Raw genomic sequence first — 20294 nt, forward strand, 5'->3', positions numbered from 1 at the left:
GCTATGCCAATATCTTAGAAAACTGCCAGTTTTGGTATCTGTTTTTCTCTGGGTATCTGCTTGTAACCCTCCTCTATCTTACTGCTCTGCACAACATTTTTGTTTCTTTCCTTTGGGACGATGAACCCAGGATGGGCAGGAAGTGCTTAGCATCACAGAGGTGTAGGAAAGTGTGATGGGGGTTTTGCCCATGGTGGGACTCTAGACTCACAAACGAGGATGTGTGACAGGAAGCTAGGCAAGTGGTCAGTCGGGTCCGTGAAGTCCTCAGCAAGCGGTGGCACGCACTCAGGTGAGGTGTGGTCGTGTGTCCAGTGGCAGCTAATCCAGTCCCAAGTTGTTCTGGTTTCACAGGTCGAGTGGCTCATAGCCTGGGGCCTTCGCTAAGAAGTAGAGAAGGCCTGAGGGCGTTGGTTCCCCACCTCAGGAAGGGCAGAGGTAAAGGTCCCCGTGAGCTCAGATCCACCAGAAGCATTTCTTCTTCACCTTCTTGGTTTTCCGCCTTAAGTCCTGTTTTTCAGGGACTGGGGGCTCTGCCGGGGACTTTGGTGGGGGAGATGCCTCCTCAGCTGGCTCTGCTTCCTCCAGACTCTGTAGGACTTCATGGAACCTGCCTTCCTGCTGCCGGAAATCATATTCTACACTGAAAAACACAACGAGGAAGGAAGGAAAGTAATTTCAAATCAGCACATACTGATGTAGCATCACCAAGTGTCCAACTGACATGGAAAAACATGCGCTTTGAGGTCAAGTCCCAGATGCTTAGGTACCTGCTTGGCTGTGTGACCTTGAGGAACTTGTGCCACCTCTCTGAAGCTCCAGTTTCTCATTGACTGAATTGGCATCTGTAATGCCTTCCCCTTGGGCATCTTACTAAGTTTAAATGAAGCACGTAACTTGGCAACCTAATAGTAGATGTCCAGTAAAGACGGCTCCAATCTCTCTCTCACATTTATTTAATGCTCTTAATTGTTCATTCTTTTTACATACATTTTATGCATGAAAACTGCCTCATTATAAAGTATTTAAGTAACACAGAGGAATGTATGCTAAAACTAACAACTCAGTTTCCTTATCCATAAAATGGACATAAAAATGGCACCTATCTCAAAGGCTTTCTTTGGAATTAAGATGTATATTAATTGAGAGAATATAAATGAGGTACTTAGAGTGGTTCCTGGCAAATAGTAGGCCATCTCAGAATGCCCAGTGACAAGGTACCATTTGGGGGGCTTTATTAAGTCACGTGTGGCAATCGTGATTTGCCTTTTTGGTGGCACTTACTCCGATCCTGGGTCTCTGGGAGGTGATGTGGGCATAGCAGACCAGGACAGTGTCCCTTTAATGACAGCTCCTTTTTAGCCCTTGCTGGGTAGAAGGCTTTGGCCAGTCATGCCACATCACAAACCAACATGGGGTCTTTCCTCTTCCATATGAAACATTTCATTTTCTTCCTTGCTAAACAAGGAGGAGCACTGTTTTCGTGACTCTGCATTTCCCCCACTTTCCATACTCCCAAGCTGGCTCCTCATCGTTGGGCCTTCTGAGAGTTCTAGTATGAAACCAGGTAACAAACACAGCTGTAAGCTTAAGAGCCTTCTTCCAGGCATCCTGGCACTGGCAACTCCTCTGTAAGTAAACCTCCTATGGAGGAAAGTGGACAACTAAGGGTGGAGGGAGCACATACACAGTCTGTAGGGATGTCTGCAGGATTCAGTCTTCCTGGCCCAGCTCTCCAGGTTCTGAGAAGGCTGAGCCAGACTTACCAGACGGGCTGACCATTCCTGATGCCCACTGGCCTGATTCCCAAGCCCTCAAAGGTCAGGGGGAGCCTGAGCACCCACTGCACGTAGGCCAGAGCTTCTGCTCTCCCCAGCCTCTGACTCTCTCAGCCCCTGAGAACCCTGGTCCCCAACAGTGTCATGTTTACCTCACAGACCTGTGTACAGATGATACAATGGAGTCTGTACATTAATGACTCCAAAACACACAAATAAAATAACAAAAAAAGGAATGGAGATTAAGAAATGCCCATTAAAGGAGAGTATTTAAATATGTCTGTATTGAGGAATGCTATGAAGTAAGCATAGGTGTAAAGCTCTCCAAGACACATCGTTGAGAAGCAAAGCAAAGAGCAAGACATAATATATTAGTAGTAATAACATTGATGATGATAATAGTAACAGTAATAGGGGCTGAATAACCATGCTTAAGGAGCATCAGGGATGGGTGTCTGATTATTTTGTTTCTGTATTTTTGATAAGCTTCCACCAGATTTTCTTCTCTTCGACTTATATCCTTTCACTTTCTGTGCCCCCTGGTCTCCTCCACAGGGACCTACTCCTGGCTGGGTGACTTATAATAATGGGTGTAGTAATGCAGGCTGTGTTTTTCTAGGCAAAGCTCCACGATTGATTAGCTGGGAGATCTTGGCAAAGTCATTTCTCGTATTCAAGCTACAGTGTCCTTATCTGCAGAATAAGCATGGTACCTACTCATAGGATCTCAGTGAAGTATAAACAACAGAATGCTGTACAGCACTCAGCTCAGAGCTAGGCACCAACAAACACTGAATGATATTCAGCTAATCATTCAACAAACTAAATTTACTGAGTATCTCCCATGTTCCAGGCCCTATGTTAGGTGCTGGGGGCAGAGTGGTAAACAGACAGACAGACAGACATTATCCCTGGCCTCTTGGTGCTGGTAACTAGTGGCTCTGTGTCCTTAGTAAATGCTAGCCAATATCAAGAGCTACTAGAGATCTTCTAGCCAAAGCTTAGGATTTGCCAGATCAGTGAACGGAAGTATCCACTGAGGCTCCCACTTCCAGGATGTACTGCCCAGCGCTGCACCCCTATTTGTCTCTCAGCCTGGGGTGGGTTTCTGTCACCACTACCTGCAACTCACTCTCCCCAACTGAAATTTAAGGAGATGGATTCAGAGGCTGGGGAAGAGTTGTCTCCAGCAAAATCTCATTGCTTTAAGGAAGGAATTTAAAGCAGTGAGCTGCAAAGTCTGATTCTTACCCTCTCTTACACTATTTCACAGATAGAGAACATCTACATTCATAGTTCTCCTAGCTCCTGAAATATCCCTGCCCTCCTTTCACCAGGCAGAAAAATAACCTTCATCCTAGAGCATCAGCTGGAGCCAAAGAAAGTAGGTACCCCTTGCTCATTCTAGGAATTTCCTCAGCTTTCTGGTATAGGAAATTTCATCCATCCATCCATCCATCCATCCATCCATCCATCCATCCATCCATTCATCCATCCACCCATCCACTCATCCATCCATTCATCCATTCATCCATCCACGCATACATCCAATCATCCATCCTGCTCTAGGCCTGATACTATGCTCAGTTACAGGGACATCACAGTGAGATAGACAGATGTGGATACTGCTTTTGTGGATCTTGCTTACCAGCGTGTGAGACAGATGATTAAACTAACAATTGCTTTAAAAATCTGCCTTGTACGTATCTCAACTACCCCTACTTTCTAGCTCTTCATCCATATACCTCTACCAAATTATATGAACATACACACAAAACAGCCTCCTTCTTCTCCTTATATGTGATATTTCTCTGACTTCTTAATTCAAACAAACAACAACAAACCACCTGAGTTTGTCAAGACTCACAACAATGTCCTAACAACAATTAGAAAAAAATAGTTCTCTGGGTGAGTCCAGATGTGTATAGAACCGGCAGGCCTGGAGATAGAAGAGCCAGGAGACAGAAGGTAAAGTCTGGGACTTCCCTGGTGGCGCAGTGGTTAAGAATCCGCCTGCAGGAGACACGGGTTCGAGCCCTGGTCTGGGACGATCCCATATGCCACGGAGCAACTAAGCCTGTGTGCCACAACTACTGAGCCTGGGCTCTAGAGCCCGCGAGCCACAACTACTGAGCCCGCGTGCTGCAACTACTGAAGCCCGCACGCCTAGAGCCCGTGCTCCACAACAAGAGAAGCCACCGCAGTGAGAAGCCCGCGCACCGCGATAAAGAGTAGCCCCCGCTTGCCGCAACTAGAGAAAGCCCGTGTGCAGCAATAAAGACCCAACACAGCCAAAAATTAAATAAATTAATAAATAAATTATTAAAAAAATAAAAAAGAAGGTAAAGTCTGTCTTAGCTCACAATTTAAAGCACATTGTAGACAATACAGAAATCGCTCTCGAATGGAATACTCTTGGGTTTGAACCAAGGCTGTACCACTTACTGGCTGGGTGACCTTGGGTAAGTTGCTTCTCTTTCTGAGACCCAATTGAAAGTGGGGGTTATAAAGCTACTTCACTGGGTAGTTGTGCAGATGGGACACAATAACGGGAAATGTCCTCATGTAGGATGTGGCCTCTACCCGCTCCACTAAGTCTCTTGTCTTCCTATCTTAGGGACTGAATGCCTCACCTCCTCACTCATACCTTCAACTCTTCAGTAATTGTATACCTTGCCGGAAACATCACTTTTCACCTCTCCCCTCCATGTACATTCAGGGAAGAATATGCTCTTTATATTTCTATGGAAACATGACAGGCTTCCATTATAATCATTGGGACTTAGGGAAGTCCCCATCCTCTTCTTGCAACTGCCCCCATTGGTCTTGACAATTTAAAGAGGATTGAAAGTGACTTTTCAAGGCCAGGCAAATAACAGAGTACAGAGAAGCATCTGTGCTTTGGAAAGAAATTGATTAATGTTTTTTTAGGCCAAAGCAATTTATTAACATAAAGGAAAATAGTCACTTTTCTTCTTATCCATCCACTTGACAAACAACTACTGTCTCGTTTGGAAGGGAGGAGAAGGACTATATTTTGTTTTGGTAGCAGCTGCCTTATAAATGGGCAGGGGGCAGTGCCCTCTCTCATCTGTCTTTCATTTTGTGGCTGGGTAGAGAAGAGGAGATGCCCCTCAACTTCTTACTTAGCCAACCCACAGCACTTTAAGCAACGTCTTGAAAGAGGGAATAAAATGCCTGCTTGAGAGAATTCAAGCAAACTCTTAGCAGAGGGTTGTTTGCAGATTCTGGGGAAGGAATGCCTGCCTTGGGTTTGGTATCAAGGTAGAACACCAGTAACTTTTCCAACCTTCCCTTCTCTTCTTCCTCTTAATCTACCTATCCTCCCACCCTTACCATCTTCTCCATTCATATCCACATGGATGAAGAGGAGTGCTGTTTGTACAGAGCTCTGGCTCACGGTGGGGTGGGAGTGGCAAATAGTGGTCAAGTAATTGTTATAATACAGGATTCAGGCCCGGAGCCATTGAGATAGTTTGGAGCATTCAAGGTCTGCAAGGTTGGCCCTCTGAGGGTGCACGGAATACCTGACATCTGGTTCAGGAGTGCCCAGTTCACTGTCTGGGGATCCTTAGAGCCTTTCCCAGCCAAGATGTCTGTGCATGGTGCCACTTTGCATTTAGAAAGTGAGCTGTGTGTAGACCAAGAATGGAAGAGAGCTTTCAGGTTTCCCTCTTGAGGGCACCTCACTAATGTAGCTGACAGATCAGTGCTCCAGCCATCATGCTAGGTGAAAAACAGAAGGAGGTTTTTCTAGGTAATTGGAAGTAGCGAGAAGCCTAAGTCACGGCTTCTCTGGAAGAAGAAATAGTGAGAAGCAAAAAGTAGGTAAATGCGTAAATACATAAGCAAACAACAGAGACAGATTCTGGATGCCGCATCTTGGCTGGGCAAACTGAAGTTGGGTGAGACACAAAGAGAGAAAAGTTTATATAGAAACAAACAATAGAAACCTCTTACTTTTATATAGCACTTTCAGATTGCAGACACTCCAGATCTGCATTTTCATTTTATCTTCACAATAGCTCAGGAATCTAGGAAGGTTGTTATCTCCATTTAACTGACAAGTGAGTTGGTGAAGGGAGTCACCCCATAAGTTATGATCAGAATCTCAGCTTGCTTTCCTGACCTCTAGTCCTCTGTTTTTTCCTAAAAAGGGATCAGATGTTTTAGCCCAGGGCTTGGCTGTTCCCAGGGTCTTACTCTAAGAAGAAAGAGATATAACAAGAGAGTATCTGGGTCAGGTTAGGTGAGGGCATATGGTAATTTAAATGATGAAGAAGAAGGAGGGGCGGGGAAGGAGAATGACTATCATTTATGTAGTGAAATCTATGTTCCAGACACTCTACTACAAGTTTAGTAATTCTCACATCTCATGTAATTCTCAGAGCCCCATGAGATAGATATTATCTTCATTTCACAGATGAGGAAACTGAGGCAAGGCAAGGGGAGGTTGAATATTCTGCCAAGGGCACACACTAATAAGTGACAGAGCCAGAGTTTGAGCCTAGATTGTCTGGCTCCAAAGCTTGTACGCTAAGATACACAGCATTGAAAGAACAGCAGTCTTCAATCTGTGTGAGATCCTAGTCACCAGATGAGCATGGGGAGGGGAGGGGAGGGGTGGTGACCAAGGCCTAGTGCACCTAAATGAACTTGCAGCCCGCTGTGGAACCAGACCCAACCTAGGCTGGGCTGCATGCACGACCCTTCATGACCCAGCTGACCAGCCCACCCTGCCATAGTGTTTCCAGATTGCAGGGACATTCTGACAGGAAGGCTGCGTACCAAAGAAGACAGACACCCCACAGGAGGCAGCTTACTCAAGGTAGTATCTGGGCTGTGCAATTTTGGGTCTGGTGTAGGTTGCTGAGGTCCACAGGGGCCCTTTGCTCTTCCTTCTCAGCAGGCGCGTCTTGTTCTTTCATCAAGAGATGAGTCGTAAACCATGCACCCCAAGCAGGTTGGCTGAGAAACTAATGATCCATGGCATCTCCCTGAAGACAAAACCACTTCCAAGTCCCTCTCCACCTCTTCGTCTCTGTTAGAGTGTTTCTGTGGCCCCTCTTGCCACGGAACTCAGGTGCAATACAGATTTATTGACCTCCAGCAACTTTTGCTTTAGAAGAATTAGCTGTAAGAATCAATGGAATCAGCACGGGTCGTTGGGTCCCTGTCTACTTGAATAAATCACACCACTTAGGAAAGTGTCTCTGGGGAAAAATCACAGTCTGGGAAAACAGGAACCTTAGTTAGTGTTTTTCCCCAGTCTGGAAGGGATATTGTTCCTAAAGCTTTCTCCGAATGACCAGTTTGCTCATTATTTATAGGGTACAATTTTAAGCTTCACAACTCGCAGCCATTTCAAGCTGGCAAGTGCACCCCTTCTTGGGCAGCTGTCTGCTGACGAGTCCTCAGAGAATTGCACGTTCTCTTCTAGGCACATAAATAAGCAGAGCCACGCTGCAGAAACCTCACTGCTGATTGCTATCATCTGTGAGAGAGGTCTGCGCTCTGGGTTCTGTGGCTCTGTGTTGAGAATGTCTTCACATTAAGTCCTTAGAAAGAGAAGGTCATCTCAGAGAACTTCAACACAAATATTCACTGATTGTGCAAGGTCAGAAAGTAAGAGGGAAAGGGACAAGAAAGTCTCCTAAAAGCAGGACTGGTTTAAGCCCTAGCTCTGTTGGATCTTGGACAAGTCACATAGCTTCTCTGAGTCTCAGTTTCCTCATCTGTAAAAACGGGAATAATAACCACACCCATATTTTAGGGTTTTGCGGAGTCTGAAAAGAGGTGATACATGTACGGTGTTTAGCAAAATTCCTGGCACAGTGCCTGGTTCAACAAATGGTAATGATTGTTGCATTAACTTGACAGAGAAATAAAGATTGGGTCATTCTGTGGTCAGCTGTGGCCCTCATGCCAGCAGCCATCCATTTGTTACTCCTGTGAAACTCTCAATTTTCTTGATTTTATATTTATGGCATGTTTCAGCCTCTTTAGCTATTAATGCATTAAAATAGGTTTCATTTTTATTGCAGATAAATTGCTGATGCTGTAAATCCTACTTCTTTCCACTTACACTCGAGGGAAAAGAAGAAAGGGATAAACATACTGAGAGAAACAGGGACTAATGGCAAATATCTTGGGGATCAAACTGTCGAGGCTCAGAGAGGTTTCCACATGTACCCCAGACTTTATGTCTGTTTCCAAAAGAGAGCTTGAGCTATGTTTGGTGGTAGTTGTTTGGGGGATGCTGGGTCGTATTGCTATTAACATTCACGTTCCTGCATTTGAAATGAATGCTGCTCAGTCCGTACTACAGTGGGATGAGAGCTGCAAAGGCATCTGTGATTACTATAAAGAGCAGACATGCTGTGTGCTTTATAATTACTCCTCACTGTGGAATTCATTGCTGGCCAGAGAGAGGACCGTGGCTGGAAGACGAGGCTCTGACAGTTCTCTTGGCTCCACGCTGGGAGGTCATCTTAAGCAAACAAAAAAGAACATACTAAATAATTTACGTGGAAAGTTGGTTGCTGAATTCACAAGCCTGGGTGCATATTGCATTTCGAGTAAAATGCCTTTTTCTCTGGTTAAGTAATAGCTTTAAGTGGCAGGCAAGACCAAGACCCAGTGGCCCAAATGACTTAACCATGGAAGGAAACTCTAGAAGGCTCTCAGCGCCTCTGACTGCATGACCCCAGGTAACTCACATTGCTTTCCTTGGTTAGACGAAGGCCTGGCTTTTCTCCGACAGGGCACACAGCTGTACAGCTTTGGTCTGTGTTCCAGAGAGACTCCTTATGAGAAGTTCCGAATATTAAAACAATGAGGGGGCGACATCAAGAACAGGGATGCTGGTCGCCGGGTACAAAGGACGGCACTTGCAGCAAATCTCCTTTTGCATATCCTTAACTTCTTCTCTGTCTAGCTCAGAGGAGTTGTAACAGTGGAGGAATCAATAATGATACAAAAGCAGCCTATGGTCTGTGGAGTTTGAGGAAATGAGAGGAAAGTGGTGGAGGATTCTGGTGTTCAGCTTCACGCACATTCCCTGGTTCTGGAGCCTGTGGTGACCACACCCTCTCCTGAAGCGGGGTGGGCGGTCCTGGGCAGCACTTTGCATGGCCACCCTGTCAGGTGTTTGTAACTGCTCCTCCAGGATGCACCAGAGGGCAGTTCCTAGCATTTGGGCCCTTGGCCTGGGAGCAGAATTGGGCTCTAACTGGTCTGAACCTTAATTGGAGGAGGAAGGTCAGCAGGGATTGCCATTCCGTTCCTGATCTCAGATGAGGACCAAGGAGCTGGGAAATGTGGGAGGGAGGAGAGGCTACAAATGAATCCCCTAAGTAATGCATAATGAAAGCCTGGGCGCCCACGTGGACTGGCAGAAGCTCATTTTCTCTTCTCATTGGAAATAGGAGGCATCAAAAATACCCTTAGTCTATGAGGAAGTGCCCCCCCTCACCCCAATCCTCTTCCCTTCCCTTTCCCTTGCCTCCACTCTCACCTGTGCCCCCTAGTTAGGTCTGTACCTGACCACCTAAACCTGTAATTGAAGCCAAGCAGAAAGGTAAATCATCTGTCCAATGTTGCGTTTAAAACAAAAGCTACTTTCTGGGCTATTTTATTAGCACGAGCTCTCTATGTCACAAAAGTTTCTAATAAATCAACCAGAAATCTCCTCCTTTCAAGACCCTAATTTTACCTAGTTGAGTGTTTCTCAAGCTTCACTGGGATCAGGCTTTCCCAGGAAACTGGCTGTAACTGTAGATTCCCATCCTCCACCCCACCCCTCTGATCCAGCAGGTTTGGGGAGTGAAGGCCAGCAACCAGTATTCACAGATACCCAGGAGACTCTGATGCAGATGGCCCAGGATCACATTTTGAGAACACTATTTAGGTCCTGCATCTTAAACACAAACCCTCACGATGCCCTTGGATTATGAGAACTCAGCCATACAACATTCCGCTGAGCCCTGATACCCTCTCAAGCAGGTCTGTCCTCTGAAGGCAGCATGCTGTAGAATCTGGCCAACAGGAAGGGAGGACTAAGTTCCAATATTGACATTGCCACTTATTAGTTTCAGAATAATTGTGCAAGTGCCTCTCTCTCTCTCAGTCTCAATTGTCTAATCTGAATAGCGTGCAAGTCCCTGAACCTCAGTTATCTCACCTGTAAAATGGGAGTATTTTTATCTATCTCACATGGTTGTGGGGATTAGATACGAAAGTAAAAGGCATTTATAATGACCAGTAATAATAGACACAATAAGTGGTAGCTCTCTTCTTATTTCTTTTCCCTAATCTTCATCCCAACAGATCTCTGTCTTCCCCTAGCTGTCATAGTTGCAAAGATCATCACAGTCAAATTAACAGACCGCCAATTAGATGTGAATAGTTTACGAATTATCAGGGTTTAATCCAGGCGTATTCGTTTCCTATTACTGCTGAAACAAATTACCACAGATTTAGTGGCTTAAAACAAGACAGATTTTACTCTTAGAGTCCAGAGATCAGAAGTCCTCCAGAACTGTAAATCAAGGTGTCAGCAGAACTGTGTTCCTTCTGGAGGTTCGAGGAGAGAATGTGTGCCTTGCCTTTTCAAGCTTTTAGAGGCTGCCTACCTTCTTTAGCTTGTGACCACATCACTTCTACCTCTGCTTCTGTTGTCACATCTTCTCTGACTCTGCCTCTCCTGCCTTCATCTTTCCCTTGTAAGGATCCTTATGATTATGTTACGCTCACCTGGACAATCCAGGCTACTTACCTCGTCCTAAGATCCTTACTTAATCACACCTGCAGTGTCCCTTTTACCAAGTAAGGTAACATATTCACAGGGTCCAGGAATTAGAATGTGGGCATCTTTTGTGGACATTATTCTGCCTACTACACTGGGTTTTGATGCTTTACCAAGAGAACCTGCCGATCTAATGCCTTAATTCCCTCTTCCGTAGAGATCATTGGTGCAGTTCAGCCACCGTAGAAGGGAGATATTTTAGCCTGGAGGGAGTTTTCAGTTTTCCACAAATCAAACCACCTTTCCTACCACAGCCAGTACAGAAGTACTGGGCAATAATGCTGGATGGCCATGATGAACGAGGATCTCAATGTCCTGTGAGATTGCAACAAGCTTTCTGAGTCATCAAAGGAAGTCATTGATTAGGTTTCATCTTGTAGTGTTCCAGGTGTTTGAAAATTGACAGTCCATGTACCACATACAGTCGTTTGATTTAGTTCCAAAAGATCTTCTGAGGACCTGCTGCACAGAAGACTTCCTTCCCTAGTAAGAACATTTGATTAATTAAGGCCTTCCGTTTCCCCACCCAAGGGTAGGGGCACACACAAATAGTCACACTGACTTGACTTTGGGGCATCTGAATAGCTGTCTCAAGCCCACCACTGTTTTTCATCCCTCCCCTAGTCAGTATAGCCATTCCCTTCCTTGACAAGATTCTATTGAGCACCAACTATGTATTAGACACTGGCCCACGACTTTGAGATACTAGCCATCTGCTGAAGGAGAGAAACTCATAAACACTGCGTTACAATGCAATAGGATAAATGGTATAGCCAAGGAATGTGTGTGCCAAGGGGGTCCGTCTTGGGAAGGAGTGTAAGGCTATTCAGAGGAACTGACTTTTAAGCTGCAAGACTAGGAGATTTCCAGACAAAGCAGGGCAGAAAAGGCATTTCAGGAAATAAGGAAACATGCATGAGAGGACACACAGTATATGAAGCCAGCTGAGTAGTTCCCTGTGGCTGGGGAGAAATAGGAGACCCAGCAGGTAAGAAGGTTAGTATCATGTTCAAAGGGCTTTGAAAAATTAACTAAAGGAAACAACAGGAACTGGGACAAAATTGTTTAGCAGGGGAGTGACAAGATCAGATTCTACTTTTCAGGTAATTTAGCAATCTGTGTGGAGGATTACTTGGGACAGGGCAAAAGGTACCTACGGCAAAAAGGCCAGCTAGCGTTTAAGTGACCAATGATGAGAGCCTTTATGGACCAGAGACAGAGGGTAGAATCAGTAGCCAATTTGATGTGTGTTGTAAAGGAGAGGAGCGAGGCACTGTGGGGACTGTAGTTTCTTTATGGAACTGCGGTTAACAGTGTTGAGCAAAATGAGAAATACAGGAAAAGAATTGTGTGGAGGAAAGTAAGTGTGTTTTGGTATATGGTGAATTCGAGAATTTGAGGTACCTTTGAGATATCAAGATAGAAATGGAAAGATCTGTAGGTAGTGTGTATATATATATAGAGAGAGAGAGAGAGAGAGAGAACTCATAAAAAACATAGGGGAAGCTGATGTCACAGAAATTAAAATTAAAATCCATGAGTGCAGTTGAAGTCATGAACAGAGGCTAAGGATGAGAAGAGGAGACAGCCTGTCCAGATAGACCCCTGAGCAAACGAGTGCTCTTCTGTTGTTCTCTCTAGCACCTTTCAAATCTTACATGGCCAGCCTCTCCCTTCACCCATTGAAAATGCTAAGTTTGCTGCTTGCACTTTATTTCCATTTTCTAAGAAACACACTTGGATGATAGAAGAAAATTTTTTTTTTCTGAGAAAGACTTCCCATTCTTTTCCCTTAAAACATTTGAGGCATTTTACAACGTAAACCAGGCAGATTTTTTTTTCCTGGGAGCTACGTCCATAAAATAAATGCATGATTGGTGTAGTCAAAGACCTCCAAAGAGGTTCTGTGGTTATTTTTAGAGTGAACGTGAAGATGAAGTGCAGGCAGATGTGGCCGGAGGAGCAGAGAACGGGGTGAGGGAAGGAGGAGTGATATGGCTTGGAGAGACCTCACGTCCTTGAGAAGCGGAAAGGGAGCTGATTCCTTAAGGCACAGTTTCCAAAACTGCAGTCATTCATTCACCACCTTCATGGTTTTTGTGAAACTCCCCATACCCCATGCACAATATTTTTTTTCTCTCTAGGTCACTTCACTTTTTAGACTTAAAAACATTTGTACAAAACAGGCAATATACCTTTTGAAAATGGAGACCTGCATAACAGTGAGTAGGTAAGGGGACAAGTTTTAAAAGTTAAAATCTTCCATAAAGAATTAGGAATGATTACGTTCTGGCTGCATACTGTTGCTTGCCCGTGACTGTGAACATGAGACATGCTCACTCTTGGCAAAGAAGTGTGATAAGTAAGCATTAGAAAGGTTTTGAAGACATTCTAGCACCAAACTCAGATTTTTCCCTCTGGGTAAATCAGAAGAATTGAAATGATCTTAGGTACCGCAGGAGGCATGCAGAAACCCTTTGAGTAGCTTGTCCTAGGATTAATGCTCAGGAGAGGTGAGAAGAGTGTTTGGGGTCTGCACAGCCTGGAACCAGCTTGAGTCATAGAGCCAATCCCCACACCCTTCCCTTGGAGCCCACAGCAGTCAGAACTCCAAGGAGTTCGTTCTTCCTGGTGTACTCCTGAGAATACATGGACTCTTTGGGCATCAGTTTTGGTGCTGTTCTCCTTGGTGAGGTAGGATCTATCAAAGTGATCCATGGTTAAGAAGAATGCCAGTGAGGCTTTGAGGAGCGGGTGGGCAGAAGACTCCTCTTGGAGCAGAGAGAATGAGTCGGGTAGAACCAGTGACCCCACGTGTCTTGATGGAAGCAAGTAGCATAGCCATAGGCTTCGGCTGATGGGGCCACTTAGAAAACCTTATGGATTGCTAACTTAGCAGCAACGTCTCCAGAGAAGAAGACCCGGCAGGCGATCCATCACGCATCCATGTGCTTTATGTTCAGTGACGTGCACTCGGTCCATCCATCATCGGGGAGAGACTGCAGCTTAACAAGGCCTGAGGATGAGTATTTCACATCATTTATTTATTAGTTTGCAAGATCTGACTTTCCAGGATACCACACAGGGTTTGAAGTCATTTGAAATGTTAAAAAAAAAAAAAAAAAAATGACAACTCTCATCTTCCCTCTGTTACTGTGATGGAGATGTTGTTCTGATCTCTTTGCTTTCATCAAACTAATTGCCTGTTCCTTCACAATGGCTTAGATACAACGATATAGATACTGTCTGGGAGAACAGTCTGGCTTTGAATGGTAATGAGGGATAGATGCATGCAGTGGCTGCTCTTCTTGGAAAACTGGAAAGGGATGTGTGGATAAAGGTTTGCCAGCCCATCCAGGGGTAAATTTAGAATGTTTGCTTGGGATATTTGAAGTAAGTACTAGAAAATGCAAACATTCTCAGACTTGTTGGAAGGTTGTAGTTTAGCCAAATATTACTATTTTTAATTCAGCCTAGAACATCAGAATGTCAGAACTGAAAGGGACCATAGGGACCATCTAATTAAAGGCCCTCATTTTTCAGATGAGGAAACTCAGAGGCCAGAAACGATTTGCCGAAGGCCAGGGCAAGAAACTCATAGTAGATTGGAAAATAACCATTTGTCCTTTTCACTTACATAAGCTAAATAAAAAGTCATCTGAAGGTAATAGAAAATACATCATCTGGCTGCTGAAAAAGAGACTTTTCAAAATTTAAATGGAAGTTAGTTAAGAATAATTATTTTTGTTTATGAGGAAAAGGTTTTGTCCTCCCTAACAGTCTAGACACTTAATGATTTTTGTCCTCCTGGTGATTAGGAAATTTGCATAAGATGGGGGATATAAAAGAAGAAGGAGCAAAAGGTAAGCAATTGATGAGACTCCCTAATTTTTCTTTCCAATGCACAAGCCTTTTCCAGAGCCCCCTTTTAAGAGGGGATATTTCATACCAGGGTAAAGGGCATTTTTTTGTGTGAGAGGTCCTGAAGCTCCTGTTATTGTTATTGGTGAAAAAACTTTGTGGTCCTTTGGCTCTTAGGTATAAAGTGTTGACAGTTCAGTGAGAAAATGCCCAAGGCCTCACCTAAGGGTAGGGGCCCCCTGACTACCAGGCCCCCATCCCTCGCTAAGATGAAATCTCAGGATTCTGCTGGAAGGAATGAGACATTTTAAAAAGAAGACACAGGCAACCCAGTTGGGCTTCAGTTTGCTCAGGCCCTAGCTGCCTTTCTCATCAGAGAGAGAAAATAATAGAGAAAACCAAACATACACTTTTGTTAAACAAAGTTAGATTCCATCAACTGAAATGACTGCTTTTGACCACTTTTCCACTGTGCCACCGAAAGTAGACTTCCAGCTAAAGGGGCGTTGATTTTTCCAGTAATAACAGGAATAAGCTCTTGGATTTGTACAGAAATTGACTGTTACAAAAGGCATTCAGATATATTTTCTCATTTGTTCCTAACGGCAACTCTCAAGAGGGATAATTGTTCCCACTCTACAGATGAGGAAACTGAGCTCCAGACAAGTAAGCAGGTGTAGACTTGGGGATTTTGACTCCAAGTTTAGTGCTCTTACAACTGTATGCTGTTTCCCTTCTATTACTTATAAAAATTCACTCTATTGCAGCAATCTTACCCCCTGCTGGAAAGAAACAATGTACTTAGAAGTGAATACACAGTGCTTAGCACAGTTCTTGACATATAGTAATTGTTGGCATGTGATGGCTACTGTGGAGGAAGAGGCTGTGTGGTACAACAGTCAAGATCATAGGGCTTGGGATCAGAAAGATCTGGATTTGAGTCCCAAGACTCTGAATATTTGGTTGGAGAGCCCCCTCTGCTCTCCGAAAATGCTTTATGTGAGTGGAGCCAAATGGCTGAACTTCTCTGAGGACGTTAACGCCTACCTCACGAGGTATACTGTGAAACGAGACGCAAACGGGCATGCACAGCTTGGCAAGGCGCCTGTACTCAGTATTCAGTAAGTGGAGGGATGATGATCTCAAGAGGATTTGCTCATAGACCTTATTGTGAGGAAACAAAGCAATGCCTGCCTTGGAACCAGATGTTAACATTTCATAGTTAAACACCTTGCTTTTTAAGTCTCAGGTATTCAAAGGCCTCCTGTCTTTGCCCCTCTCTTGAATTTCTGTGCCTAAGAGGGCTTACAAGAATGTTCTGTGGGCCCTGCAACTTCTGTGCTCTACAGAGCAGGCCTCGGTTGTGGCCAGGTACCTGTATATGATGCACGCTGTGTTCTGGCAGGTACTGCAGTTGTTGAGATCTTGGCCAGTTCGATAAAAGTTGCGCCTGCAAGATAGAGCATTTGCTAGATAAATCTACGGGCAAAATCCCCCTGGGATGCACGCATTCTACAGACTCATTCCCTGCAGCACAGCATTGCCCCTCTCATGAGTACCAAAGCCTGAAGTTGCATGGCCATTACAGACACAGAAACAAGAAACCCCTGTTAATAGAACCTCACATTTCTAGAGTGCTTTATAAATGCTTAAGCACTTTGACATCTGGGTTTTCTTCGTGCTGACAATAACCCTATGAGATGAGCCAGTTATTCTTACCCCCGCGTGATAGATGGGGAAACTGAGAGACTTTGCGAATGAGTAGAGGAAGATGATTAAAACTCCAGATCCCTTAGTTCAGTGCATTTCTCTCTGTATCGTCACAGTGCTTCTCTCTTATAAGGCAATGTTGATTCTGATCCATACCAGCAAAGGCCAGTTAATTACTTCTTCCCTCTCCTACCCTTTTGTTGATTAGCTTTGGCCATTCCTTCTTCTCCGTCTTTAGAGAGCACTGTTTCAAGGAAAGAACAACCCACGCCTAAACAAATAACTGCCTTCCCCTCCCCAGACTGATGCTGAGTCACCCAGGAAAGCATTTTGTGACTTTTTTCTCTTTGCAAAATTGTGATCTCATTCCAGTTTCCATTTAGCTGGTCCATGATGAACTGGCCCAAGCCTTCAAAGTGGTCAGTGGTGGGGAAGGTCAGCAGTAAGCTTAGTGGCCACCTCAAGTCCTCTGTGACAAACCCATAAATAACTAAAATACTGTGCAAATGCAGTAACTTGCTTCAAGGATGGGGGTGGGGGAAGCACCTACATGCTATCATTTTCCCCCATCATGTATCAACTGGACTCACATCTTAATAAAAATCACTTTTGACTCTATTGCTTCATTGCCCCCTTTCTTCAGTCTGTTGACATCTGGAAAGAAAAACACATCACCGTGGAAATCCACCAAAGCCTACAACCAAGCGAAACCCAGTCAGAACAAAGGGGGACCATTGCTTACAATTTGGGGAAACAACAGAATCCCAAACATTTTGGAGACATTTCACTAACAGAAACCAGTGCTCTCTCTCTGCCCCTGTCCTGGCAACTGACTTAACCCAATTAAAAAAATCCACCTTACCCTTCTGTGAGAGCTCGAGCTTTCTCCAAGTCTTGAATTACATTCAAAAGGACTTTAATTTTCTCTTGGTTTGAGTGCAGAGATTCCTCCACGGATTGCAGCCTGCCCTGGAGGTCGCAGAACTCACCCTGTGCCAGGTGAATTGGATTAAGCGCACCCATCTCCGTGGTGCCCTGCTGTTTGGTCTCCCTCCTTGGAAGAGAGGATGGGAGGTGATCGCTTTCTGGACAGTTTTGAAATGCTGGGATGTGTGGCTGGAAGGGGTTCTTTGCCGTCTGCTCCTGACACACAGGGGCAGATTTTGACTCACTGTTAGTTTTGAGTGACTGCAGATCCTGGTGATTGTTACTCGATGAAGCACAATCTGAAGCTCCCCCTGGCTGGGCTGGCTGGCTGTGGGAGCCTGGCGAAGGCGAGCTGTGAGTCCGTGGATGTGAGGGAACACGCGTTTTCTTTGATTGAGATGACAATGGGCCAAGGTCTTTGTCATCAGAGTTATCTTTGGGCAAAAGCATTTCAGGTTTAAGTTTCCCTGTGCTGGGCATGTGGTTGGCACCGCTGGTGGCATTTAAGCAGGAGAGGGGTCTTTCTGAATCTGATGGTGGCACTCTTCTCCCATCACCTGGATGCATGTCAACCAAAGTGGGTATGGAGTTGCTAATCTCAGCAGACCTGTCTAGGCTGAAAGTGGACTCTCTACCTGCCCAGGTAGGGCTGTGATAAATATCATCTGGGACCTGAATGGCAGCTGTTGCTTTCTCTGAGGCCCTCCATGTCCCTGCTTCCAAGCATATGCTCACAGGCCCATTGCTTTGCACCTTGGACATTCTAGGGAGAAATGGGTGGGACACCTTGACCCTTCGAGGCCCATCTTCAAGATGCCGAGCCAGCCTTAAGTAGGCAAGGTCAGAGGACACAATGTCCTGTTCAGAGAGATTGCCGTTCACCTGGATGGCACTTTGGGATGCTGTCTGCATTTCCACCAGGGACTTGCTAGCTGTGAGTCTCTTCCTTTTGAAAACTGGGAAGTGCTTCCTGAGACTGGGGGAGGTTTGGATGGCGATGTGCCGAAAGCCCCCTGCCTGCTGGGACCTGGGGAAGGAGAGTGAGTAGGTGGGGAGGTGATGGTGCCCGGAGGCCTGAGTCTTGCCCATTACAGCCGGGTCCTCAGAAGTTTGGATGTCAACCTCAGCTAGGGCAGGTGGAGTCTTACTGGTGCCATCTTCCTTAAATCGTACCTGCTGGGATTTGCTCCTGCGGTGGTGAGGTTGCTTCACAAGCTCCACCGACTCTAGACTGTTACGCTTCAGAAGCACAGGCCTCGCTTTCATACTTTGCTGGGCCATTGAGCCTCCCTCAGTTGAAAGGATTGGGACCATACACTTCTCCTGGGCACATTTCCTTAGGTCATTGGAGCAACAGCTAATGACAGCATCTCAGACACAGAGATCTGCCAGCCGAGATGGAGTGGTCCTCTCCTCTGAGTATGGGCAGCTCTGTTGGCCATTCCCAGCCGGCAGGTTTTACTTGGGGGCTCTCCGTACTTCTTCCCCTGCAGTTAAAATATTATTCCATCGCAGTGGTAATTGCCACTTAGGGTAAACAAGGAGTTAGGCTGATTATTAAACCTGATCCACCACGAGAGCTGGTGGGCTGTTTATCAAGGGAGGCTGGCAGGCGGTTCTGATCCTGGAAGAAGCTTGCTGTCTTGAACAAAAAGACAATGAAGGTACCATTTAGGGGATAGCGCCAGACTGCCAACCTGTGAATCCCAAAAGAAACCTGCTACGTCTGGAACATACGGCTTCCTTTCCGGGAGCGTCAGTTTGCAGTGTAAAACTACAGGAAACTTAAACACATCTTTCCATTTCATGTAAACAGGCAGAGAAATAAATGACCTGGGGCTTGGCTTCTTTGATGATACGTGATGCTCCTAAGGGAAAAATCCCCATTTATGTCAATCACATATTCTTCGTTTGGGGCCATTGTTTTCTTTCATGCTGTTTCCCTTTTCTTCAGTGAGGGAAACTTATCTGCCTAAATAGCCTCACAAAACCCCAGTGGGGTGTGATGGGGACAGGATTGAGGCATCCGAGGGCATTCAGAGGGCAGAGTCCCTGTCGTGGTGTCTTGGCCGAAGTTCACATGTGGGAAAAGTGAGCCACATCTGCAACTTCTGGGTATTTGAGCCAAAACCTTTGTTCGCTTGGCCTCGGGGTCAGGGTCTGGGACCTGGCAGTCTTTGCCACCAGGCAAGGAGAGTCTGAAAGGGAAGAGATAACAGATGCAACTGAGAACACAGTTCCTGGGGGCCTGGGTTTCTCTCCAAATTCCAACCTCCCAGCTGAGGGCCTTTGATAGTGGATGGTCTGGGGGTAAGTCAACTTACTACCTTTGTGTCTTTTCGCCTAGTTAGCCAGCCACCTTGCGGCTACAGGGCCTCGGAACAAAATGCCTGTCTGCCTGGATCTCTTCCTCCTTCCACTCCCAGGCACCCCCCAGCCAACTCCTATTCATCCACGAAGTCCCAGCTTAAATGGCACTTCCTCCCGAAAGTTTTCTAATGACTCCTCCCTCACATACACCTCTGATGCCACATCATATCAGGACCCCCATTATACCTTTTCACCACATTCTTCATTAACACAAATTGTAGCTCTTCCTTAATAATCATTTGTGTATGTATTTATTTAATGTGTATCTCCCCTACTACCCTGTAAGCTCCAGGGTGGCAGGAGCTGGAGCCATTTTTTTTTTTTTACAGCTTAGGTATTTCCATTCCTCCTTTAGGCTCTCTGTGGGTGCTTAATGAGTATTTACTGAAAGAGAGGATGGCTGAATAAAGCAAAGGAGAGCCTGGGAATGGTGGATGGGGGTCCTAAGGTATCTTGCCAGGGCAACAGGATGGTGGATTCTCTCTGCTAGGACTGAAACATTTGCTAGAGGACAAGATTTTCCCCTAACGTCTTCATTTTTTAATTGCTTTCTAGGAGATAAATGTGCATAAAATTCTCCGTGCAGAGTGTACCTTGTAATAATAACAGTTACCATTTATTGAACACTTATCTTTACCGTGGTGTGGGCTTTACTTGCATTAATCATAACAACTCTCATTTACCAAGTAGTCACCAAGGCACCAGGTGCTGTTCTAAGCACTTTCCAAGCCATAACTCATTCATTCCCTGCCCTATAGAGGTGGATACTCTTATTATCCCCATATCACAGTTGAATATGCTGAGGCCCAAGGACACACAGT

The 20294-nt window shown here is 45.3% G+C and overlaps 2 protein-coding genes across 2 annotated transcripts in view; one reads left to right on the forward strand and one right to left on the reverse strand.

The window, feature by feature from the left end:
- Positions 1–20294, forward strand: part of DOCK2 (dedicator of cytokinesis 2) — a 417766-nt gene that overhangs the window by 197954 nt on the left and 199518 nt on the right. The window lies entirely within an intron of this gene.
- INSYN2B (inhibitory synaptic factor family member 2B) lies at positions 457–18384 on the reverse strand. The gene is made up of 3 exons (XM_068534610.1): positions 17039–18384; positions 15842–15916; positions 457–643 (listed from the first exon to the last, which is right to left on the reverse strand). The coding sequence occupies exons 1-3, from the start codon at positions 18382–18384 to the stop codon at positions 457–459; spliced, it is 1608 nt and encodes a 535-aa protein (XP_068390711.1).

Source organism: Eschrichtius robustus, chromosome 2 (genome assembly GCF_028021215.1).
Source record: "Eschrichtius robustus isolate mEscRob2 chromosome 2, mEscRob2.pri, whole genome shotgun sequence".
NCBI lineage: Eukaryota > Metazoa > Chordata > Mammalia > Artiodactyla > Eschrichtiidae > Eschrichtius > Eschrichtius robustus.

Bases quoted from the DNA above. Each gene is read 5' to 3' on its own strand.
- INSYN2B (XM_068534610.1), bottom strand. From the start codon at position 18,384: ATGGCCCAGCAAAGTATGAAAGCGAGGCCTGTGCTTCTGAAGCGTAAC. The intron at 15,917-17,038 runs GTAAGGTGGATT...TCTATCTTGCAG, and splicing joins GCTCGAGCTCTCACAGAAGG to GCGCAACTTTTATCGAACTG. The intron at 644-15,841 runs GTACCTGGCCAC...TGTGTTTTTCAG, and splicing joins ACAGCGTGCATCATATACAG to TGTAGAATATGATTTCCGGC.